The sequence below is a fragment of the Crocodylus porosus genome, unplaced genomic scaffold (assembly GCF_001723895.1).
Source record: "Crocodylus porosus isolate Cpor-Errol unplaced genomic scaffold, CroPor_comp1, whole genome shotgun sequence".
NCBI classification, from domain to species: domain Eukaryota; kingdom Metazoa; phylum Chordata; order Crocodylia; family Crocodylidae; genus Crocodylus; species Crocodylus porosus.
The window spans coordinates 33,344,709-33,371,759 of NW_017728910.1; the positions used below are offsets into that span (position 1 = coordinate 33,344,709).

A 27,051-nucleotide genomic window follows, 5' to 3' on the forward strand; every position below is an offset into this window, starting at 1 on the left:
TACAGCAAATTTTGGGGTGGCTGTAGCCCACCCTGTAGACACCCCTCCACGTACCGCCATTTCAATTTAGGGAGAACTAAAACTGAATTCAACCCCTGTGGCAAGTACAAGCAGCCATAGTGTCACTTGGCTTGTAACTTTTCACTCTGCGACGGGCGTGTTTTGCTCCCGACTCAGCTGGAGCAGTAGGATGCAACCCTACATGCAGGCACATGTATCTGCAGTGGTAAAAAAGGTACCAGCATGAATTTGTGCTGCTACTTTTTGCTGCAGCACACACCCCTGCACATGTTTTGGTGTGTGGCAAACTGCCCTTTTCCCATTCCTCCTAGCTCCCAGAATCCTTGAGGAGCCCTGCGGACGACTAAAGTAATGGAGATGCTCTGGCTCGCAGCCAGACTGTTTCCTGGGAAGACCAAGCCTCCATGTCTGCTGGCACATGCTCCTTTTGTATGTGCCATGCTGTTTTTTCTCAGCCTTTCCTTTTTTTGCTACCAGGACTTCCCAGTAGCACAAATTACCCCCGTGCTGCAAATCCGCAGTGTGTTGCACATTTTAACACATTTCAGGTGTGCCATTTGTGGTGCCACAAACTGCACATCTAGATGTGGCTGGAGAGTCCAGCAAGCTAGAATCGTAGGGTGTTTTGCTTCTACTCTCTCCCCCAGGAGACTTTTGCTTGCTGGACTCTTCCGCTCTAGCTGAGCAGGGAGCAGAATATGCCCCCATCACAATTCCCACACTGCAGCATGGTGATGGACTGGCTCTGGACAGTCTGGATCAGCCAATCAGGTCTGCCCTGTACACTGCTGCTATCTGTCTCCAGGCAAACTAATGGAGCCTGCAGCGCATCCCAAGATGTGTGCACAGTAAGGGTGCAGCAATAAAGATTTTCTGGACCGATACTGATGGCCAATTATTAACAAGCCATATCAACTGATACTGATCTGATTGCCAATATGCAGCCTGGCAGCTGGGAGAGCAGCACCCAGCTGGTAAGTCTGTTGGGGGGTGGAAATGGGGATAGGGGAAGGGGCCCCTGAGGTGAAGGAGGGACTGGGCCAGGGGCAGGTGCTGCCCAGCTGGGGTGGAGCACAGAACAGAGCCACAAGTGGCTCACCCAGGGGGCAGAGGGAGGGGAGGCATCTCCCGCTACTGCATACACCCCTGGAGAGGCATGGGGAACATACGCCCCCAGATCTGTGCGCACAGAGAGGGCAGGCTGCCACTGCAGGCTAGGGCCAGCACTAGGCTCTTCCTGGTGGGTGGGGGTTAGGCCAGGGTTGCCTGCCCCTCACCCTACACAGATCCAGGGAGGCACATGCCCCCCATGCTTTCCTCAGGGGTGCATGCAGTAGTGGGAGCCACCCCCAACCAGCATGCCTCCCAGACAAGAGCCACTCAAAGCTCTGCCCTACACCCTGCCCCATCTGGGCAGTGCTAGTGCCTGTTCCTGTCCCTGCCCCGGCCCAGCCCTACTCCCTCCCTCACTGCGAAGGCCTCAAGAAGCTGCTGGGCTGGCTGCATGCATGCTGCACCTGCATGCAAATGTGGCATTTATTGACGACATTAAAATCGGCCACATCAGCCAAAAAAAGCCAATTGCCAGCAATATAAATTTTCCTTTTATTGGTGCCGATACAATATGGACCGGTGTATCAGTGCACTACTAGTACACAGGACCACCCTGGCTGTACAGCATCAGCACTGCAAGTCTTGTGCTCTTCAGGGCCTCGGCATTCAGGCACATCTGGGTAAACTTTTCTACTCAGAAAGCAACCCAGGAAAAAAAACCTCCCCCAGATCATTTAAACATGTGCGACAGACTTCCCCTCCTCCATAAACTGCTATGGACATATGAACTGGTCCCAATTAAAATGAAAAGTGTAAGGTTAAGGAGGTAAAGGTTTTAAATACTACAGATGAGTCTTTATTATGATTACAGAAAAATTAGCCTGAATAAATTCACATTAACAAACCACAAGATAATATTCTAGAGACAGATATTCTGTAGCTCTCAAACATATCTGCAATTCACACAGCCTCATTAACAAGTTGCTTCCCTTTCTATTCTGTTTAGTGTCTCCCTCAAACTAAATAGTATTTTAGCAATGAAATCTGTTATACTATGTCCTATCAAGCCAAAACAAAAGCTAATATATGCCCATTATTCAAGCCATTTACTAAAAGTATATTTTCATTTCATGTTATCCTTCTTATTCTTGCAGGATTCACACAAACCCCAATTTTATTTAAAAAATATTTTCAAGCTCTGGACTGTTCTCTCACTCATACTGAAATTACCTATAAACAACAAACTTTTGAAGAGTGGTCTGTCTGTATGTAACCAAGTGATTTAGCATTCTGAAAAAATGAAACCAACACAGAGAGACTTTAACATGTAAATCTTGGAAGAAAGCAACTACATGCAAGATTTTTAAAAACCTGAGTTGTAAAATTGACAGTCATGAACCTGAATGCATATTTCATACCCAATGACCTGTTATTTTGCAGCTTGCCAAGGAAAATAACTGCATATATAAATGATAAACTAAAATGACAGCCCCTGCAATAGTGCTGTTAACGCAAACCTTGGGTATGTAGTCAGGCAGAAGGTTTTCACTTTAGAAGTTCTGCATCACAAATCAATTTGAGGGTAAAGGGATGCAATTATCCATGTTAGTGAGCCACAGTAAAAAGGCTTAGCTTGAACAGTAAGCTTTTAGAGGAATTCAGATCATCCCATGACCGTAACAAAAAATGTTCCTGTAGATAACACAGAGTATTTCTGAGCATAAAAATTGTTAAAAATTTGACATTTACATTGAAGCTAGATGCCCAATCTAAACTCTGAACTCAGAATTAAGGAGGAACAGCTATTATCAATTTACCAGAGTGTACTAAAAATAGCCCTCAATGAATGCGATTTTTTATGTTGTAATATTTAGGTACAGGACCTAAAGAGTCATAAGGAAATTACTAGCACATGGCCAATTCAGATGAGAAATCTTATAGCAGATGTAAAAAAGCACTGATAGAGGGGACAGTGCAAGAGATAGAAGGAAATTATGCATCAGCTCTGCAGCTGGGTTCAGCCTTTGGACACTCCTATTCACCTTAAGATAGTAGCTATTAGATCTGGAATTCTCCTCCCATTATGTATGGAAAGAAAGTAGAAACTCTTCTATTTCTCTTCCACTTGTCTCCAACCGTTTGCTCATTGCTTCTTCCTCCGCTTTGAATGCCTAACTCTTCTGCACTCTCCTTTCCTGTAACACAGGCTGCTTTTACCGCATTTCTGCTTCACTGTGAAAGTTTTATAATCCTAAAAATTGACTTTAGAGCTCCACCTGTTACAACTAAAGTTAACTTATAAAATGGTAAGTTTCAGTCTCAATCCAGTTTGCATTTATTTTCCTACACACAACCCTCTTCTATCCAAGAAATTGGGGGAGGTGGGAGCGGAAAGGAGAGAAGATGCAACGCCGCAAACCTTGAAACATAAGAAAAGAGCAGCAATGCTTACTGTGTCTGATCATTTAAATGAAATGTTCATTAGTTAAAAAAAACAAAAAAACCCCCCTAAAAATATCCCAAACTGTGGTTACAAAGAGCCAACTAGTCATAAGGTACCAATCTCTTTAACTAAAAAGAAGCTAAAGATAGATTAAGTGATTTCCTATTACCATTCCTGCATGGGAACAATTGCTCTAGTTGCCTCTAATTTCAGATGAGAGCAAAGCATACTGCATGATCTTGAGAGAATGTCTGAATATGGTACAAACTGTGAAAAAGTTAAGCAATTCTGAATCCCAAGACATCCTGCAACAATGGTTGGCAACCTCTAATAAGCCGTGCACCAGAACAACCCAGCTTCACTACAATGGAGGCTGGGTCACTTCGGTGGCAGCAACCAGGGGATGGCAGGGGGCTAACCCTACACCTACCCAAAACAGGTAGCAGATACCATGCTCCTTGCTGCTGCTTTCCCCAGGCCTGACCCCACAGCCTCATTGCAACTTTCAGTTGGTGGAAGGTTCCACTGAGACAGGGGACCTACAAATTGCAGGTGTGGTGGTGCTTCTCTTTGCTCTCCCCTCATCCTGCCACAGTATGGAGACAACTGAAAACTGCAGTCTGGGTGCAGCACTTTCGACTGCACCTGCACCAGGACTGAGCAGCAAGAAACTGTGTTGAGGAAGCCTGGGCAAAGGAGCTGTTTCAGGGTTGTACAGATATTGCAGTAGTTTCCAGCTGCACCCATGCCACTGTCACTCCCTCCCCCACCAACTGTGACACAGGCACAACTTCCAACTGTTCCCACACTACAGCTGGGAGAATCACAAATACATATGCAGTTTGCAGCTCCCCAGCCCCAGCACAACCCCCACTGGGCTGGAAGCTTAGTGAGCACATAGCCAAGGCACTGGGTGGCAGCAGCACAGGTGCAGGCAACACCCTCCAGCTCTGCAGAATGGATCCATTGGCTCAGCAAGCTGTATGTGGTCAAATCCTCCTCTACAGCATTTGTCTTACCACTGTAATCCCACCAACAAAGAGACAAAATGAAAGAGATTAAGATCTTTTTATTTAACTGACACGACAGCATAACTAAACAGTAGCGATAACCTCGAAAAGTGACTGTGAAAAGTAACTAGCACTATTTAATTTAAAGGGTTTGGATCTATTATATATTCATACTTGAACACACTTAGAATAAACCAACACTGATGATGCACATAAAGATATTTTCAAAGGGTATACAGACAATCTGACAAAAATTTAAGTTTATTTTAGTACGAGTCTGACATTCCATTTAATTCCTTCCATTCCATGGACTTGTGTTAATTTCATTCATCACATTAAAAGCAGCACAAGAACAACGTAAATTATACGCACAGCACAAAAAATACTGACTGTTGTTGCAAATGTAGCAGCCAGAGTTTCTTTCAAAATAGGCTTGTATGCAAGACTCTTAAGCAGAAGATTTTGATTCACAGAAATGTTTTAGAATCACAAGGAAGTGGCCAAAATCTTGTCCTGTACTACACTACACTGTCTTTTTAAATTTACAGAAACTATTTTACAAATTTACAACTCCAAAATTAGATCATGCACATGTCACAAATCACTCTGGAATTGGACTGAACCCATCTGTCATGCATTTCAAACTTTAGGACCATACTTAGAACACTGAAGAGAATAAATGTAAGGGAGAATGTCATGGCCAAATACAAAACCCCAGAAGAAGTTTAAAAATGCTAATTTCAAATTCAGGTCATATGTAACAAGCATTTTTTTTTTGCTCTTGTGAGCTTTCAAAATACTACTGAGCAAACAAGATGAAGTTTTTCAACTAAAAGCAAAAATACTGTACAACCCAAAACAATGCTAGGTGATTATCAGGTTTTGAATCAAGTATCTCCTTCCTGCAAGCGTAATATTCAGTCCTGCCAACAAAGGCTGAAGATTGTTCTATACTAGAACTCCCTTTGAGAGATGGAGAGTACAAGCTCTTTGCCTTCAGTTTGCAAGAATGAAAACCTCAAAAAGTAATCTAACGCAACAACTTTGCTCACAAATTAGCCCATGTCCACCTTTAAAAACAAATAAGCAGCTCATCTACAAGACTTTGGATGGCAGTTAAAAGTGTTTAATGCAATAGATAGTGATATGGAAAGCCAAATGACAATTACACAGAAAATGAAATTTCTGTAAACCTCTAAATAAGCCACAGGTAGTCTGCATAAAAAAAGCTCAATTTTTTGTCCAGCCACAACAGTACCTTTCCTATGTCCAAAAAATAAAAAAATAAAAAAATCCAAACAAGTCAACAACCCTTCCCCCCCCCGCCCTCAAAAAAAACCAAACAAAAACTCTACCACCTTTGTGCCATTCCTGGAAGTGATTAAAATTCCCAAAACAATACTCCTTTTTATCTAGCATTAAGATTTTCCGTACCATAGTAATAAGCTTTTTATAACACATTTTAAAGACTCACAAATGTGTTTGCCAATCACTTGCTTTTGCAGGACAATAAGGGTTCACTGATATTAGTGATTCTCAACCAGGGTGCCACAAAAATATTAGTGCTGTTAGGTGTGCAAATGCTTACATAGGATTTATAAGATAAACCCAGAGATTTCAAATAGGAATCTGTAGCACCAATAACATTCTCATCTGCTGTGGTCCAAGTTCATTGCAACAGTAAAACAGTTCCAGTATTTTTTCCATAGTAAAAGAGTGAAGTCTTAAGAGTTGGCATTTTCCAAGGGGTGCCTTGGATTCTAGCCAGGTTGGGAACCACTTGTTTATAACGCAGAGGGCACAGCCATAGCTTAACCTAGCTCTGCACACATTACTCCAAATCTGGAAGCAGCATACCCATGCTATTAGCCTAGATACAGCATATAGGCGACATGACTATGCTGCTTCCAGAGCTAACGCATGCAGAGCTTGTTTGTATCTCCATCTGGCCCAAGTCAGCACCAAGCATTCTTCCTGCATACAAAATAAACACTATCACCTGACTGAACACCTCACAGAAGTATTATGCTATATTAGAGTACTCAACCACTAGTCCACAGGCTAGATCCAGCCTGTAGAGCAGTGTCATTCAGCCCAGAGAGAACCCCAGGGGTCTGAAAGTTTTGTAGTGGTGGAACAGGATAGCATTAATTACTGCTCTCCTGCTACCAAGTTTCCAGGTCTTCGGGGAGCTCAAAGGGCCAGAAAGTGTGGACCTGTATCCTAGATCAGGCCCATGGGGCTGAAGTAAAGCAATTCCAAGTCCAGGCATATGGTGTCAACCCCATGCCATTCATCTGGCCCACACAGCCAAAAGCTTGAGCACCACTGTTCTATATGTCACTTTAAGCCTACCATGTAGAACATGGATGACAAAACATAAGATCTGGCCCCCAGAGCCAGTGTAACCAACCCACCCACTTACCAGAGGGTCCACCAGAAACTGGGGGAATGTGACCCAGCATGGGGGGTGGGGGAGGGAGAAGAAAAGGACGGGACGGGAGGGAGTGACCTGCTATAGCAGTAACCACAGCTCCCTGACCACTGTCCTGCTGCCACATGCCCTATGCAAGATCCAGAGCTGTAACCATCATCATCGTCCATGCCAGAGGCAGAACTGCCACCCCACCACAAAACACATCAGGGGCACGTGGCACACAGCAGGAACAGCCACCACTACCAGAACTACCTCATGTCCCAGACAGAAGCTGGAGCTGAATCTGCTGCCACTGCCAGAGCCACCGCGTGCACCAGCTAAGTCTGAACCAGTTTCGGTCCAGATCCAGCCCAGGGCAGGAGGCAAGTTTTACAACTTTTATATAAAACACTTCTTCTAACTTAAATATGCAAGGCAGGAACAAAGATTAAGTGTAAAGACATTAAAATTCAGCTACAGTGAAACAATAATAAGGATTATCTGGATAAGGAAGGGGGCAAGCTGAGGGAAGAGGTAACAAAAAGAGATGGTCAGAGAACTTTCCTGGGTCTGAATGAATTCAAGTCAGCACGGACAGAAACTTCATCCCAGGATACTGAAGGAACTGGCAGAAAAGCTTTCAGAGCCCTTGACAATAATCTTCATGAAGTTGTGGAAGATGGGCCCAGTACCAGAGGACTGGAAAAAAGCCAATAGTGCCCCTCTTTAAAAGAGGCATGTAAGAGAACCCAGGGAATTACAGATTAGTTGGCCTCATCTTGATTCTTGAAAAGTTACTGGAATGCATTTTAAGAAGGTCATTTGCAAACACCTAGAGGAAGGGCTGACTGCAAGCAGCCAGGATGGATTTAAGACAGACAAATAATATAAAAGAAACTTGAGCTCCTTCTTTGACAAAAATCTGCTTTGGTGGATGAAGGGAATGCTGTGGATCTACTGTTATCTGGACTTCGGCAAGGCTTTTAAAAAGGTCCTACCGGACCTTATCATAAACAAGTTAGAGACGTTTGGGCTAGATAAAACTAAGGCAGATAGATAATTAACTCAACAGCCACAAGCAAGGGTATATTATTAACAGGTCCATGTCAATGGCAAGAAATTTCAAGTGGAGTCCTACAGGGGTCTGTCCTGGGCCCAGGACTGTTCAACACTGTATTAATGATTTAGTTACTTGCATAGTTTCTTGAGCAAGTTTCCAGACATGAAACTGGGAAGGATCACAAACACATTGAAGGATACGAACTCAATTCAGAAGGATCTCAACAGATTGAAAAGTTGGGCTACAGCTAACAGGATGAAGTTTAATGAGGACAAATGCAAGGTGCTATACCTCACAGGGAATAATAAAAAACAAATACACGAACGTTTCATAGATTTCACAGACATTAGGGCTGGAAGGAATCTCATAAGATCATCAGGTCCAGTGCCCTGCCCAAGGGGTAGGAAGTCAGCTAGGATCCCAGCAAAATAAGCATCCAACTGTTTCTTAAGTACCCAAAGTAGGTGCTTGCACCACATCTGGGGGAAGTCTATTCCAGGCCTTGGGGGCTCAGACAGTAAAGAAGCTTTTCCTTATGTCCAGCCTAAAACAGTCTTGCAGGAGTTTGTGACTGTTGGACCTTGTCATTCCTTGGGGTGCTCTGGTGAACAGGTGTTCCCCCAAATCCTCATGCACACTCCTTATGTACTTATAGACCGCCATCAGGTCACCCCTGAGCCTTCACTTCTCCAGGCTGAAGAGTCCCATGTCTCCTAGCCTCTCTTCATAAGGTCTGTTCTCTTGTCCTCTGATCATGTGCGTGGCTCTCTCCCGGACTCTTTAAGCTTCTCCATGTCCTTCCTGAATTATGGAGCCCATAATTGGATGCAGTATTCCAGCTGCTGCCTCACCAAGGCTGAGTACAACAGGAGGATGACATCCTGGGTCTTGCCTGAGATGCACTGGTAGATGCAAGCCAGAGTCTTGTTCATTTTCCCAGCTGCAGTATCACATTGGTGGCTCATGCTCATCTTGTGGTCAATCATGACCCCCAAGTTTCTCTTGGTTGTTGTGGTGCTAGCAAGTGTAGCATTGCCAAGCCTATAAGTGTGATGTGGGTCTGTGGTTTGCACCCTCCTTTTCTGTTATATTTCAAGGTGTTTTTATGCCTTCCTCAGAGGCACTGGGTGTTGGCTACAGCCAAGGCTGGGGGACTGACTGGGGTATGCCAATGCTCCTGCTGGGACCAAAGCCTGGAGGGTCTTGTCCCTCCACTCAAGGTCGAGCTGATTACCATATTTCAGGTTGGGAATGAATTTTACTCCATGGTCAGACTGGTATGGACTGTACAAGCTTTTGTCTTCCTTCCTCTATAACAGGGGAGGGAGTGGAGGACATGGCCCTTTACCCAGGATCCCTTGCGTATATACTGACAACAGGTCAGAGGAGCAGGACATTGGCTACCATGGATACACTGCTCTACCTGCAACAGACTAGAACATTATGTCTGTGTTGCCAGGGTTGATGATAGTCTTACAGAGAATGCAGATTATGAATTGCACAGAATGGTTTGAATAGGGATGATCCTACACCCCAGGCAGGGGGTTGAACTAGAAGATAACCTCTGGAGGTCCCCTCCAGCCCTATGATTTTTGTCTGCAAACATAAAACTTATCTAGTACGTCCATATCCAATTACAAATTCTAATCTTGGCTATCAGCAATATGACTGAAGCTTATTCAAATCATAAATGACTGGACATAGGGATCAGCTGCAGACAATACAAGCTTCAGTAAATCTGAATTTATTACAGTTTGTCAAAATTATCTAAGCAATTTGAACCATTTGATAAATAAGACTCTCTACATGGAAAATTCACCCATTTCAAATGAGTATTTATGCAGTATTTAAATCAGTATGCATGACTGTTTCCTATTGTAAAGGTAAACACAGGAAAAGGAAATATAAAGACTATGGCTTCACAAATGTCAGGATTTTCCAAGGGGACTATGCTACTTCCAGTTCCAAAGCTAATACATGCAGAGCTAGTTTATATCTCCATCTAGCCCAAGTCAGCACCAAGCATTCTTCCTGCAAACAAAACGAACACTACCACCTGCCAATCAGAGTGCAAATAGAGCATCAGAGACAGACAGAGAGACTTAGGCGTTTATAATATTAGAATATTAGGCTGCTCAACCACTGGCCCACAGGCCACATCCAGCCTGTGCAGAAGTGTCATTTAGCCCAGGGGGAACTCCAGGGGTCTGAAAGTTTTGTAGTAGTGGAACAGGATAGCATTAATTACTGCTCCCCTCCTGCCAAGTTTCCAAGTCTGCAGGGAGCTCAACAGGCCAGAGTGTGGTCCTGTACCCTAGACAGGGCTCATGGGGTTGAGGTAACGTGATGCCTGATCCAGGCACATGGTGTCAACCCCATGCCACTTATCTGGCCCACAGGGACAAAAGCTTGAGCACCACTGTTCTATGTCATCTTAAGCCAACCTATAGAACAGGGGTGACCAACATAAGACCCACAAGCCAGATCAGGCCCACGGAGCCAGTGTAACCAACCAACCCAGTCACCAGTGGGTACACCAGAAGTTTTCATATTTTTAATTGACACTAGTTTCTCAGAATGGGGACATCACAACAAACTCATGTATTTGCATAACCAAAAACAAACTTAAATTCTGTACATCTAGCAACACAAAAGAACAAAGGACCAGATCAAATTATGCACTGAGTGAACATGCAGTCCAAAACCTTGAGGTTTAAGACTTGTTTGTGGAGTACATGGTGTGTAACATTTGAATAGCCAGATTATTTATTAGCAAGACTAAGAATTAAAAATGTCTCCTTTTAACATTTTTTTTTTTTTTTTTTTTTTACACAAAATCACCATGCATGCCGCTACTTGCAATTTAAAAGTGATTAAAAGTTAAGAGAAGTGCCCACAATTTGACATTCTTTGCTATATTCCTCTGAACTTTGCCCATTTCACCATAATTTAACTTCAAGAAGTTTTAGAATGGCCTGCACACTTCACAAATTACAAGTTATAGATTTTAATAGAAATGTAGTAGAAATGTACCTTGTAATACCCTATCTCCTTAGTCTGCAGCAAACAAGCTCACTGTTTGAATACAGGACCTATAAGAAGAGCTCAGGATATTGCAGTAGTACAAAATGAGTAAACAGATGACACTCTTTCCTTTTAGTTAATACTCGTACAGTTAGGCAAGACAACACTGACAACATTCATTGTGTGTACACAATGCATGCAAGTAAAGATGCTGCTGCAGTTCTCTGGAATACGTTTGGCAACCATATTCTGCCCACAAATTCCTTCTCCATTTTCAAATGGAAGCTTTCATTTAAACTAGAGCCAAAAAAAAAAAGCACTTTAGCACCTAGGGTACACAATATATGCTGCTGCTACTTGTGCCTGGGGAACACGCGCACATGCACACACACCAGCAGCTTTTCCTAGGGTCCTGGAGGTCTCTCAGGTCCGGTAGTGGCAATCTGGCAGCAGGGCACTTGGCCAACAGCTGGAGTGTGGCCCTGGCCAGCCAACCTTCAATTTTGGGCTGTGTACACTGCTGCTACATGCAGTGCCCCGCTTTTTTTTAGTAGGGTTTTTTTTGTTTGCTTTGTTTTTGTTTGTTTGTTTTTAAATCGGGAAAGCCCAGAGTCAACGCCACCCCCCATCCTGCAAGTTAGTAGCATGGGGAATGCCTGCATTTGTGGTGCCGCAGATGGGTCTGCCACACCACACACCAAAAGTGCGCACTCATCTGGATGCATCCCCAAACTAACTTAAGCACCTAAATTCTGCTGAAGTCCAAGAGTGTAATCCACAAAAACCCTGCCAACTGCTAAGACACCCAAGTTACTTTACTGGCAAAAAGTTTGGCACTTAAAAGTTATGGCGGTGAGCTCAACTAAGATGACTGCCTCTGGGCTTGCTAACTGAGCTGAGAATTTCAGTGCTACTGGAGACCTAAGGACATTCTGGATTCATAAAAGGCATCCCTTCAGTTAAGTTTTTTGAAGGGCCTGATCCAGTACGTCACGAGGAAGCCAAACACACCAGAAGCTTTAAGTTCCACCCCGCCCCCCCCGTCACAGTCCTTTCAATTAAAAAACAGAGCTGCTGGTGGTGCCTATATAAAGCCTACTGATTACAAAAAAATTGAGTTATGACTCTCTTGGGCTGAGAAGGACATAAGGGTCTAATGCAGTGGTCTCCAACCTTTTTAAGTAGATCACCTTTGGCATTTAAAAGCAAACCAAGATCTACTGTGTGCCACCACCACTGCCACTCCCCCCCAACCCCCACCCAGCAGGTAAGTTTGTGTGTGGGGGGGAGAAAAGTGGGGGCAGATCAAGGCAGAGGGAGAAAAAAATCATTTGGGGGCATACCTCCCCAGCAGGTAAGTCCCACCCAGCTGGGACCCCACTCAAATTACCCCTGCTCCTGCCTTTGCAACACTGTCCCTCACCACAGGGGCCTCAATCTAGCCACTGCCCCTTCCCTCCCCCATGGACTGATCTGCTGGTCTGGGGGACACACATGCATGCATGCAGGCAGGCACTCAGCCCCCAACCCCAGCCTCAGATCTTGGAGGCTCTTGGAGTCAACCAGTGGATCAAGATCACCAATGGATCAAGATCCACTGGTTGGTGAGCACTGATCTACTGTTAGTAAACTGAATATGCCTCCACAACTCAGTGACAAATGTACCTCCATGGGGGAAAATATGGAAGGAGAGAGGGGACAGATTCATACCAGGACCTGGATAGCTCACAACATGGTATGCATTTTAGCCAATAATTCCTTAATGCAAAATATACAAACAATCCCTGCAGGCCACTGTTCTAAAAAGCTTTGGGGAACTTGTTGTGACTGGTTGGCTACCAAAGAAAACATGTTAAAAAAACCCTATAGGGAAAGTAATGAAGTACCTAAAGTGTACACCATAACTCAGTAAGTCTAGCAGTAGGCTGTTCTAGATTGCAGCACAAGAATTCTAACAGAAAGTGTTTAAACTTCAGTGCCAACGCATTCCCCCCCGCCCCCAAGAGGAAATTTACAAGTCCAAAAATGCAAGTAAAGCACTTCCTATGTTTGCAAGGAAGTAGGACCTGCAGGAAAGCCTTTATTGCAAAGCAATTACAAAACCAACTCACCTTTTTCTGATCATTTTAAATGTATAGTATACCAAAATTCATTCAGAGGCACAAATTCAAGTTCTGCTCTGCGCTTGTACCACGGGCTGACAACAATCAGCCCAGATAACAAATGGGTACTTGGTCATTCAGGCTAAGAATTCAAAAGTAAGGAATGTGATGCTAGCTACATGACTCCGCATGTGCTGCTGGGTAAAGAAACTCATGTGCTTTAAGCATGACATGTGAGCCTTGAAGAACTTGTGCCCCACCCCTGCCTCTCCCTCCTTTAAAATACTTAAGACTTACTACTGCTACTTTAACAACACTAATTCAAGATCAGATCCAGACAAGGATAGACCAAGACAGGAAAGTGTTCTTTAATGGGAAGCCTACATGTAAATACACAAAGGTGCAGTGATGACATCTTAGTAGATGCTACTTTTAATATAATTAGGGACCTACCTAAACCACAGCAAAGCCAAAGGAATTTTTGTGGGCCACTCACAGCATGCGGCACCAATTTCTCAGTCTTTTCAGAGTGACACCCCTCCTCCTCCCACACACACACACCTTGATTGGCCAACAGGCCCAGCAACTCTGCTGCTTGCTGCTGATTGGCCAAGAAGCCAATCACTCATTTTCAGATTGTTGCAGTGCTGCAACATTGCAGCTATCTTCTTAAAAGATGGTGCCAAAAATCCATTCACTTCCCTGATTGGAGCCTTTACTGAGTTTTCATCTCTATCTCAGCCTCTCAGCAGCACTCTCTCAAACCACATGCACTACAGCTGCAGGGACTGCGGGACTGCTGCCTTTTCTTTGTATTCCAGTAAGCTTTTTTTAAAAAAAGGCAATTCTGCACAAAATTGAAGAACACACCATTTTGCGCAGTGATCACAGAAACTGCCATTTTTTTGCAGTTTCTATAAAAATCATGACACCATGATTTAAGTAGGTCCCTAAATATAATATAGTTATAACTTAAGTAAGGTAGGGTGTTAATTTAAAGCCAGCTAAGCTATAGGATGCCAAGAGACTGTCAGCTTCTGATTAAGTCCCATGTTTAGACAAGCCCTAATTGCTAGAAACTGACTGTACACTCAGTACCATAAAACAAATAAGGCCCCTACCTCAAGGCATTTGCTGACTGATGGTAGCAGCCCCCACAAAAATAACCCTTTGAAGTATTTAAATGATGCCAGGTATTGAATCACTGAGTCATCAGTGGGCTCTGTGGTGCACCTGATATCACGTAATGCTTACATATTCAGTACTTATTGAAGTAACATCATCTTTATGAAACATATTGCAATGAATACAGTATTTTTAAATGTAATATGGAGTATGATTCATAGATTCATAGATGTAGGGTCAGAAGGGACCTTGTAGATCTTCTAGTCCGAACCCCTGCCCTGGGCAGGAGAGAAAACTGGGCTCAAATGATCCCTGCTAGGTAAATGTCAAGCCTCCTCTTAAAGGCCCCCCCAAGGTAGGAGCCAGCACCACTTCCCTTGGAAGTTGGTTCCAGATCCTAGCCGCCCTGACTGTGAAGTAGTGTTTTCAGACATCTAGCTTAAACCTACTCTCTAACAACTTATGGCCATTATTTCTTGTTACTCCGGGAGGTGCTTGAGGGAACAAGGTCTCTCCCAATCCCTGCTGCTCCCCACCTCGTAAGTTTATAGACAGCTACCAGGTTCCCGCTCAGCTGTCTCTTGCTAAGGCTGAACAGGTTAAGGTCCCGTAGCCTCTCCTCATGTCCCCGGATCATGCGAGTGGCCCTCCTTTGGACCCTCTCATTGCTGTCCACATCCCTCCTGAAGTGCAGCGCCCAGAACTGGACACAGTACTCCAGCTGCAGCCTGACCAGTGTCACACAGAGGAGGAGGATCACCTCCTTAGCCCTGCCCACTTACCTCCAGGTTGAATATATGACCCATCCACCACCACTCTGAGTATGACCCCTCAGCCAATTTGCAATCCATCTGACTGTGTAGGCATCAATGCCACAGTCACCTAGCTTTTTAATGAGAATGGGGTGGGAGACAGTGTCAAAAGCCTTTCTGAAGTCCAGAAAGACTACATCCACCGTGACACGTGCATCCAATGATTTTATGACCTGATCGTAGAAGGCAATCAGGTTAGTCTGACAAGACCTGCCCCTATATGAACCCATGCTGGGTGCCCTTGAACATCATCCCTGGTGCTGGCCCATCACAGATGTGCTCCTTGATAATCTTCTCAAAGAGCTTCCCCAGAACTGAAGTAAGACTAACGGGCCTATAGTTGCCCGGGTCCTCTCTCTTCCCTTTTTTAAAGATGCTGAATCCATGTAACATTACTTTTCACTATTTGATTAGTAAGGGATATAGCTCAATGTTTCAAAACAAAACAACAAGATGGCATGAAGAAAAACACTTCAGTGGGGACAGAAACAAATTAGTAAAAGCAATCAGTACCACAAATTGATAACAATCATGATCTAACTGTAGTACTTCCTAACATGCTATATTAATGGATAATCCATTACTATTATTGAAGATACTATAGCAAGGATGTGCACAGAAGATAAACAGAATGTCTTCAAGAAAAGTATGTGCTATACAATGACTGATACTTGAATAACAGAGCTACTTGGAGTCAGTCCAGCAAGTACACCTGTCTTACAGTAGTTTTAGACAGCTGAACATCTCAAGTAAAAGTATTATATATCCCTGTGGCGTTTGAAAGCTGGAGGTGTCAAAAAAAAAGTGGTAAAAATGCTATAGTAAAGACATCAATACACATTCTACCCATTCTTTGGGTTCAGCCAGCAAGACAACTTACTTTAGCTTCTATAAAACCCATAGAGCTAAAAAAAGTTGGTGAGTCTTCTCTTTAAATGTACCCAGACTACTAACTTATTTTATACCCATTTCTGCCACTTGAAATAATCCTTCAATACAGTCAATATATTTTATGGTTATTATAAATATCTTTTAAGTTACCTGGATTTATTTGTATAAAGTTTCTCCCATTTTTCAAAAGGAATGCTAATGAATATTTATGTCTATTTATCCTTTCCATTACATTCACCAAGTTAGCTTTTGTAGAATAAGTACTTCAGCTTTAACACATGGTCCAACTGGACCAAAACTGCAGCAGTTGAACTTCTGAAGATCTGCCACCAAGTGACAGAACCAGCGTACATCACTTGACAAATCAGTTCCCAGTGGGACACCAGAACTGATTTCAAGACATAAGCCTTCCTGTTTACACCTTCCATTGCATTAAAAGGACCAAGACTTGCACCAATACTGTACTTACAGAACAAACTTAAACACCCAAAGAACACACAGTTTGCAACTAGCCTAAAGCTAAGGAAATCCTTTTCCACGGGATTCCCCTCTAAAGAACCTAGCATTTCAAAGACAGAGGAGAAAGAGTTGCACATACTAAGTGAAGGAAAAAAATCTGCAGTTCAAGAGCAAATATAAAGTCCAGCCTTTTGATCAAGCATAATTTCAGTGAGATGAGTAACTGGCAGGGATCCAGGTTTTCCGTTTACTGCAAAAAACCAGACTCTCTTTCTCCTTTAAGAAAAAAAAAAGGGGGAGAAAAACCACAGACTTTCTCCTTTAAAGGAGAAAAACATGGGAAATCATGGGTGCCCCTTGGAGGCTGGCAGAGTTCCAACCTGCAAGGGGCTGCTTGGGGTTAGAAGAAGCAGAAGGATGGTAATCAAGCAGGGGGCACCACGTGCACACGCTTGTGCACACAGTCACATGGCAGCCAGGCAACATGGAAAGCAGCTGCAGTAGCTTACCCACAGTGGACGGGGGCTTCTGGTAGTGGTGTCAATCGCTCTACCCTCCCACACTGGGTCCCCCCCACTAGGCCACGAAGACTGCAGGGCAGCCCGCATCCTTCTGCGCACCCCCCAGCTCCACTCCAGTTGTTTTGCCCCAAAGCGGGGCTCTGCTCCAGCCAGTCTCACTTGAGTACAACAGCTGGAACAAGCAGGTGGCTGCAGACCTTGGCACTGTCCCAGTAGCCCTGGCAACTAGGGGCCCCTCTGTACAGCTGGACCCAGATCCTGGTGAGAAAGGAGGCAGGGGAGCTCTGATTTTCCACAATTACAATAAATCAAAATCAAGTGCCAAAGTATGTAGATATTTATAATTTATGATAGTGATTTAGGCACTGGTAGAATTCCAAATTGCTTTACAATTGTAAATATATCAATAAAATATTGTGGTCAACTGATACTTACGTATATAATAGTGTTTCATTTTAATCACAGAAGAACACGGAATTTGGAAATTAATAAGAATTTTGGATTTTTTTTTAAACCAGAAATTTTGCTATTTAAAACAAAGAAAACCAGGATCCCTGGTGACCACAATCAGAGACAGTGTCTCTGCTACACTATGCTCTCCTGCGCTGCCTAAGCAACACAAAAGGAGCAAGAAGAATTATTGCCTTGCTGCATATGTCCCTGTTACAAAGGAGTTCAGAAAAGGCACAGATTCCACCCCTCTGGACCGCAAACAATCCACCATTATGTCAATGCCAAGGAACCGCTAATCTGCTTACCATACACCTATTATCTGAATTCCTATTACAGAACTAATTAGAGTCAACAACATTATATAAAAGGTCCAGGGAGTATTTTACCCAATATATTTACTAAATTCATACTTGAAATGAGACTGAATCCTTTACTGTAAAATCTGTTTACAAAATAGTTACTCAACTGCTAGGCATGTCATTTATGTCACGAAAAATGAAATCCAGATGTGACCACTAGCACAAAAATAAGCCAGGCTAGTGGTATTAAAGGTCAGTCTAGCTAAAAAGATAGAGATGGTTGGTTCTTTCAAAGACCTGAAGCATGCCCAGCACCCACTCCAGCCCTGCCTCAAGTGGATTTCACCACACACTCATTCAAGTCAACCCACGCACTTGAAGGAAACCTGCTGATGAACTGAAGAGATGCACTAGACTGACAGCAGCAGAGTGGAAATTTCCTTTCCTTCTCTATTCAAGCAGCAGGGTCTCATTTCCATGTGAATACAGGGCAGCTCACACCAGAGCCCAGCATTTGACAGACACCAAGGCGACCTTGGCACCACAAAGGCAGAGCACCCCCCCATTTTCTGATGTTGGCTCCTCCTAACTATTTCAGGACATCATTATTCATTGAGTTTATCTGGGCCCAGCTGCATTGAGCAACTCTCTCTACCCCATGCCGTGATGTCTGTTGGTTTTAGCCATGCCGTGATGTCTGTTGGTTTTAGCACCATTCCTGAATCTCTCAGCTTCACCAAAGCGGGAGAAAGAACCCAGGCACCCTCCGGAGCCAACACAGCCGCTCTGCCTACATGACGCTTCACCCCTCATGTCCCCGCTCTCTCCAGAACAAACACTGGCCCAAGAGCCAAATATTTTGCCTCACAGCAGAGAAACCCTCCGCTTCCCTCACCCCCTTCCCGGCTCCCGGAAGGGGGAGAGTCGACGGGAAAACAAAAGCAGCGGTTTTTTGTTGCCCCGGGCGAAGCTTCAGGGGCCGGATGAACTGCCGATCACCCCCCAGGAGGACCCCGGAGGCTGCAGCAGTAAGGAGCGCGCCACGCGGCATCCCCCCGCCCCGGGCTCCTGCAGCGGCGGAGGGAGGGAGAAGCCCAGCGGCCCCACTGCAGCAGCCGCCCTCCCCGCACCAACCCCGGCTCCCCCCACGGTGCGGGCCCCGGGGGGAGGAAGGAAGGGGCGCTCGGTGGTTGCGGCCCCGCCCCCCGGAGCTGTCAGGCTCAGGCCACGTTCGGAATGGAACGCGGCGGGTAACGGCCGCGCCGCGCGGCAGGGTAGGGCGGGGCGGGGCGGGGCTCCCCGGCCCCCCGCGCCTACCCCAGCTCTTGGCGGTGCGCCCCAGGAGCTCGCCGCTGCGTGGGTTGTAGATGAACTGCCGCCACTCAGCCATGCTCTGGCGAAACGGCTTCTTCTCCTCCTTGGACATGGCGACGGGCGCGGAGCGGAGGCTGCGGCCGCAGCGGTGAGGCGCGCTCCCTCCGGCGCCGGGGAGGAGAGAAAGGCCCGGTTGTCGGCGCCAGGCGCCTAGAAAACTCGCGGCCGCGTGACGTCACGCCCCCCAGCCAATCCGGGCCCGCGCTGGCTCTGGCAGGCAGGCCGCTGGCAGCCGGGGCGCGCTGCGGACCTGCCGCATTGGCTGCGCGCGCGCGCGCGGCGGGTGGACGGGCAGTTGGCTCTCTGCCCGCGCCGCAGAGCCGTGGGCAAGCGGGACTGGGAGCCAGAGACCTTGGCCTGCCCCGGCTCTGCCTGCGCCACCCCGCAGCCGGGCTCGTCTCTCCGCATCTGCGCCGAAACTCCGGGCTGGCACGGGGGGTGCTTGCTGCGTCTGCCTCAGCACCGCTCCTTCCTCCTCCTCGAGGCAGGTCCCTAGCTCAGTGGCGCCACACTGGGGTGGTGCGACCAGGCCGGCACTGCAGGGTGAGGAGGAGGCTCTGCTGGCAGCTCTGTTTCCAATACAAATATCTAAGGGGGAAAAGAAACACCCAAAGAAATGACTGGCCAGGGGATATCTCAGCTCTCCCTTTAAGTTTCCTTGAATGAAGGAATCAAGGAGTAGACAGCAAGTACATCTTCAGTTCCTCTCCTTAAGGTACAGGGACACCTCCACTTCTTCAGTGGCTTGGATAAGTAACTCCCTGTGGCTCCAGTGACTGAGCTCCCCACCCCTTTCAAAAAGCCTTAACCATTGCACCCCATGAAGTGCCAGCCCAGAGCCTAGCAGAACTTCTGATCAGCTCTCAGATAGATAGATACATATTAGCTGTATACATTATATATTAGATGGATGACTAATTAGTGGCTCTACAAAAATTCAGCTACTGTAGCAGGAGAGCTCCCATATTAGTAAGGAAAAAAAAAGAGAGGCTCATTTAGCATTCAGTCAATAAGCTGGAAATCTTGAGTAAAGATGGGTCTGAAAGAGTTAGGGCTACAATGTAGAAGATTGTAATGGAAACCAATACATTTATTACAAAAAACAAAGCCTTAAAAAATACGTTGATGTAAACTTTGTTTTAAGTGATCCTCATGGTGAAATATGTGCCAGAGGAGAAGCAGAAGACCTTGTGACCACAATTGCCAACTTCCTATTCCAACATTTTATCCTTTCTTCTAGGGAAAGAGGCATCGCACAAATTATGCCATTTTCTACCATTGTCAAACAGCAAAGAATAAATCACTCCAGGCTTATAGGTCTGACTGACCAGTGTATCCAACTTCAAAGTTGAAAGTTTTCAAGCTTCTTTTCTCAGTGTTCTGGCAAATGTAGACGGACAGCAAATGAAATACCTTCCTGCCCCTTAATTTGTTTTGCCAAATTCATTTTCCCCTCATTTTGCTCAGCTAGTTGTGTTGCATGAGGCACTTTGGGAATAGTACACCCTGCTAGTTATCTCTCATATGGCATACAATGCAATGGAATCAATGTTAACAGTGATACTAATGCTAGTTTTTATTTTCATTAAAGGTTTGATAGATTGCTTTTAAGGAAAACAAGATACTCTATTAAATTTTTAATTATGTTATCGTGTTCATTTTAAACAAGTTTGTTACAACTGAAGATCAGGTTAGCTATAAGACAATACCATGCAAGTTGTCTTTGGAATTTTCCTCATTTAAAACAAAATACACAATACCCTTACCTGACCTGCTTCAGTAGGTTCAAAGTGTAATGCTTTCAGTATAGGAAGAGCAAAACCACCTGCTTTTCAAAAAAAGTGGCGCATCTCGACAGACCTCACTAACTTGAGCTCAAACTGGGAGTACTTACTGCCTTTGAAGATCAGATTGCCAATATCTAAAGTTGTTGACCAAAGGAAATGTGGGCCAGTTAGCCTAACATTGATCCTAGGTAAAATAAAATAGAACAGTCTGTTTAAGACTCTATTTTCTAATTCTTTGTTGATAAAAGTTACATTAATAACAGCCAGCATGTTTTCATGGCATGTAAATCTTGTCAAATGGCTTTTTTGACAGGATTAAAGGTTAGGTTGATCAAGACAGCAGTACTGCTTTTGTACACTTGGCTTTCTCCAAGCCATTTGGCTTAGTACCATGTAGTACCTTGATTAAAAGTTTCCTGCTTTATATGGAATTAAAGAAAGCACATATTACATAGATTAAAAACAGGTCTGCTGACGTTTCAAAGTGTAGTTGTCAATGGAAAGGTATTTACAAGCAGTTCTTTGGTTGAGAGCCAATTAATATTTTCATTTGCCATCTAAATCAGGAGGGTCAAACTCAAATAAGTTGATGGGCCATATCCAGACCACAGGGCCCCTCTCAAGCCAGGTGGCCTACCTCTGGATCCAGCCAGCAGGGGGCCTACCTCTGGACCCAGGGGCAAATGCTGCAGCGTTTAGTCACCAGTGGCAACCAAAACCACTACAGTTAGTGGCAGCATTCACCCTTTTGGTGTAAGCCACATTGACACCGTGGCTTCAGCAGCATTACTGAAAAGTCCCCTTGGCCAGATGACCCACCTGTGGGCCACAGCCTTTTGTTTGACACCCCTGACCCAGATGAGGATATTCTTCATTTCCGCAACTAAACATAGATTGGGAGGGAAGTAGCAAATAACAAAGGAGCACTGATCTAAATCACTGTTAAGAGAGCATGGTTCTCTAAGTCCTGGGTCGGACACAAGGTCAACCCGGAACAGGTTGGACAGATGCTTGGCTGGAATGGTTTTGTCAGGGATGATCCTGTTTTGAGCAGGAGGCTAGACTAGATGACTGTAACCCTACTTTGTCCTACTTTGCTATGATCCCAACGCACATCCACTTTCTCTTTTATTCTGCTATTCAAATATTTGATTACCATTACACCTAGGAAATATCAAAGGTTAAAATCGTCAAACTTCAATATCCAGTACTGTTATGCACTTTTCAGCAAAGTGGAATGGAGACTCCACAGTTGCTCTTGGTAGCTCCTTCCTCTCCCTGCCCCCTTTTCTTACAAACAGGCATTATACATTTGCCCTTTTCCAATCATCCAACTGCCACAAGTTCTCAACGAGGATAGCTAATGGCTGTAAAATTACTCCAGCCAATTCCTTCAGTGCCCTCAGATGCATGCCACCTGGCCCTGCTGACTGGAAAGCATCTAGCTTCTTCAAGGAGTCCCTAACCTGTTCTTCTTTTCTCACTTGTTCGTCTCCTTCCCTATCTTTGCTGCTAAGTACACTCATCAGGTAGCTACCTTTATCTGTGAGAGCTAAAGTAAAAAGGCATTAAGTATATCAGCCTTCTCTGCATCATCCATAACTAGACTGCCTTTTGCATTCCATAAGAAGCCTATGGCTAAGTTATTTTACTGCATATTAAAGTGTCACGTAAAAAACGATGACATTACGCTCATGCACAGTAAAATAGTCTACTGTTCATTAAGCATCACTAAAAAGTGTGCAAATATGTTACTGTAGATTAGCACAGCCTAATGTGTATTAATTTAGTACCTCACAGTGCAGGTACTAAATTTAATGCGCATTGGAAAAGGCACATTAATGCATGTTTAGATACATCCTGTGTATGTTTTGGAAATGAGTCAAAGCAGGGTATGAGCTGACAATTATGTGTCATCATGATGTTTCCCTGGACTGCTCTGACTTGCACTGGGATCATATTTGGCTCCCAGCAGGCGTGTCTACACGAGATGCTATATTGCCATAATGATGAGCTACAGTGACGTAGCTCGTTGCTATGGTGATATAGTGTAGGTGGACCCCAACAATGACACTGCCACTATGTTGCAGTAGCTCATTGCTACAGTGATATAGGGTTGAAAACGACCCATGCGCCACTGGGACTGCACAGTACTGGTAGTACCAACTGATCAGTCAGGGGCATATGTAGATGTGCCCAGCCAGCTCTTGAATCTGAGAGAAGGTAAACAGGTAGGTTAGACCCATATGTATCTCTTCATTCTCAGCTGAGTCTAGAGCTTAGAATCGGGAAGAAAGAAAGCAAATCATAACTCATGAAAGATGACATTTATAAACATGTTGACAGAAAAGAATCTCTGAGACAGCCTTACACTTATTTGTACAGTAAAGTAGAAAGCTTATTTTTACAAGCTATCAAAAATAATAACAAAATTTCCACTTTTTAGGATGAGTAAAAAGAACACAGGAACAGTTTCCCTATATTTGGCAGCCTGCTACTGTGTCTTGATGGCTAGAGAATGGTATTTAGAAGTTTGCTTTTGGGAATTCACTTGTAGGTAAAGTAGACACTATTAGAATAATGGTCTACGGCAACACCAAGGGTTAATTGATTTCTAAAAAGCTGTTTATGACAAAATTCCTTCAAGGCCCACTGTGTCTGACACAAGCAAGCGGCAAGCAGACACACAGGCTGGGAAATTGAAAATATATACCACACTGTTCCATAACAGAGATAAGGGACTTTGCAGCATTGGCACCAGGTCATGGTGCCCAACTACAGGGCCCTTAAGATTTCCAGTTTTGGTAGATGGACCAAATTAGGAAAAAACAGAAAAAGCCCAAATTAAGATGTGTGCATGTGATGGGTTTGTGAAACAAAGGAATATGCTGACAACACAGAACATGGACAGTATGACAGCCACAGAGAGACCAATCAGCAATGCCCAAAGAAGAAGAATCATCTGAAGAGAGAAAGAATACAAAAGAAGGGATTTCAGAGCAGCAAGGGGCCCCCAGGAGGGGAATCCAAGGCCACCATGGACAGAGGGCATACTTCCAGCTCATCTCATCCACCCCACTGGGGGTGCAGGCTCTGACCTCCAGGCTGCTCGCATCTGACATTCAAGAGAGAACCTCAGAGTGAAGCTTGCATATTGGCCAGACATACCTTGACTCTGTGAACCCTGGGACTGGTAGATATAGAACTGTTTGCATAATTCTTATCTGCTATCATTGTGTGTCAGTAAAATTCACCTATAATTGAATGGAGAGGTTGTGGTCAGTCTGAGGGTTTAGGTCTGTCCAGAACAAGGTATCTGGGTCATAAATCCAGTGCCAGAATGTCTAAAATTGATAGTAAAATAAAATGGATTTATTGTGTAAATCCTCTCACCACTGAGACCATCATCTCTTATAAACAGAGACCAGATTCTGCTCTTAGTTACACCAGGGAAACTCTCAGACAAGCCAATGGGATTTGACTTGCATTACTGAGAGAGTTGCTCAGATACTCAAGGTAGATTGATACTAGAAAAAAGAGAGAGGTAGTTTGCTGTGTTAATCTGAAATCTGACAGCAGGCAGGATAGTTTTGCACCTTATAGACTAACTAAATCAGACGTGGGTAACATAAGCTTTCATGAGCCCCTGCTCACTTCAATGCTTTGTTGGGGTGTCAAATTTGAAAAAGACCCATTGCTGACAATTCTCAGTGACAAATCTCCTTGAACCCTTAGCTGCTGTGGAAAGTTATTTAGCTGCTTTTCTTGCAATTAGAGTTTTGAACTGGGGAGTTTCTGTTTTGTAGGTGGTTCATTGTAGGACTTACTGTTTTTATTCATTTTTGTAATTTACATTAAATCCCATGTAATCAGCTTTTGATATAAAGATAAGCAGATAAATAAGAGTGTTGTCAAAACCATTAAAATGTGAGAAAGGTTTGGAATACTGTGATGTACGTCACAATTTCTGAAAATAGCTTTATCTCACCTACACTTTCAGCTAATGCTGAAAGTTGAGTGAAGGCCACAGGCATAACCGTTGTTAACAAGAACTATTTAAAATGGGTCATATTCTTGTCTGTAGCACAGTCAGGGCCTAAAAATGCCTCTTTTGCTTCATTATGATACATGTCAACAAGCCACAGTATAGGTTTGTTAAGGCTTTTATATATTGTCACACCACTTAAGCCAATGAAAAATTGGAAAATTAACACTTTACTGGGTGCATCTACACATGCAGTTAGCACATATTAATAAACTCTGGTGCAGTTTGTGCTGAAGTTTGCTTCTAGGTGAAGCATTTTACACATCCACCCAGGACCACAGTATGTTTGAGCTCTGGCAGAGCAGTCCTGGCTGGCAGGGAGTCAGGGGGTCAGCCTGCCAGTGCTAGGCTGCTCCACCCTGGCTCAACATGCTTCAGAGGGACTGGCTGAGTCACAAAGGTGCTACAGTGAGGGGTTAGCTGGCAGGTAGCCTCCTCACTGTGGCAGTCTTGTGACCCAGACAGCCCTGATCATTGTCGACATATGTGTTTCAGTGCACATAACTAGTCCAGTGTAGGATAGTACTTGTCCCTGGACAGTACTATCTTACTGTGGAGTTAATTAATTTACAGCTGCCTGTGTAGACGGTGATAATAATTACTCAGCTGTACAGTAAAGCACACATGTAGATGTACCCACTATGCCCTAAAATACTTCTCTAATACAGTATTATCAGCGGGGCTGGTAGCCTGAAGTTAAGGTTGCTTAATCACAGAACCCTGATTTCTGTAGCTAATGTTTGCAAATTTTAATTATTTAGGCAGAAACTATCCATTCTAGGTGGCGTGGTAGTTGGAGAGCTCTGGAGCCAGTGGGTACATCTACACATGTGCTTTACTGTGGTATTGACTAATTAGCTTCACAATAAAGTGTCACAGTCTACATGTGCACCCTACATGTATTCGGGTGAGTAAAGTAATTAACTTTGCTGAGTAAAGTAAATAACTTTGCCATAGGATAGTACTTCTGGGGATAGTACTATCCTATGGCAAAGTAATTCACTCTACCAAAATGCACATGTAGACAGTGACAGGGGCTGGCTGGGGCACCAGGGTGCTAAAGTGTGGGGGTTGCCTGCCACCTAGCCCTGCACTATAGCACCCTTTTTGTGCCCTACTTAGCTCCTCCGCTGTCCTCTGTGACCACCTGAAGCTTGGGGCTGACCCCTGGACCTCCTGCCAACTCAGGGCTGCTATGCTCTGACTCAAAGTGCTGTAGTCCTAGGAGTGTATTTGGTAGCAGTGTTGGTCTGAGACAAGAAGACATACAAAAAACTAGAACTGTTGGTTCCAAAATTATACCTTTTATTAGAACAACTGGGAAATAGCAAGAAAATTGTCCTTTTCTGCAAGCTTTCAGGATCAAAGTCCCTTTATCAGGCTCTGGGAAAAGTATAGATGGGAGCACATGCAAATACTGTGCCTGGGACCAGTTTTCTCTGGTGCAAACCGCAGTTTATCACGTCACCTTAATGGCACATGTAGATGCACCCAGTGAGGTTCAATGCAGATTTGAGATAGAATACAGAACTGTGGGGGAGGTTAGAACTGGCTGAAGGAGAGTGGAGCAGGGAAATGGTGAGGCAGGAACAGAGACAAGAAAAGGCTCTAAGCTGATAGGTAGTTGAAAGAAAAATCAGAGAGAATGGCAAGTCTGTCTGCGAAAGGAGACTTATTGGAGAATGTAACATATTTGTACTTATGGGTGAAGACTGGATTCAGACAAGAAGTCAGGAAAGGAGACTAGGACTCACTTGGCAAAGAGATTGTGATAGGGCAGAGGAGCGTTGCAGGTGAAAACGGGGATGAGAAACTGAAGTTGAAGGCACAGACAGAAAATGAGACAAGCAAGAGGGAACAGAGGCAGAACAGTGCCTCTGTCAGGCATGGGGACAACAATTACAACATTCTTTTCTTACCGATGCATATTGTCCTCTAGAACCTGGAATGGAACCCAAGATCCTCAAGTTTCACCATTCCTCTATCATCAGCAAATAGCCATGAAGACCACTTTTGACTCTCAACTGCTGGCCTGCATAGAAGATGATAACCTACTATCACTAACAATTACTCCATTAGTTCTAGTAGCAGAGGTCTGCTGGATGGATTTCAAGTTTCAATCCTGCTGATGAAACATTCAGTTACATGATGATATG

At 44.4% G+C, this 27,051-nt stretch overlaps 1 protein-coding gene across 1 annotated transcript in view; it reads right to left on the reverse strand.

The window, feature by feature from the left end:
* The window catches only part of ATP1B3 (ATPase Na+/K+ transporting subunit beta 3), a 41,100-nt gene extending 21,894 nt beyond the window's left edge, over positions 1-19,206 (reverse strand). Inside the window, exon 1 of the mRNA XM_019532992.1 lies at positions 19,007-19,206. Within this exon, the coding sequence (XP_019388537.1) occupies positions 19,007-19,115 (109 nt within the window). The 5' untranslated portion in view covers positions 19,116-19,206. The remainder of the gene's footprint in view (positions 1-19,006) is intronic.
* Between the last annotated feature and the right edge of the window lie 7,845 nt (positions 19,207-27,051).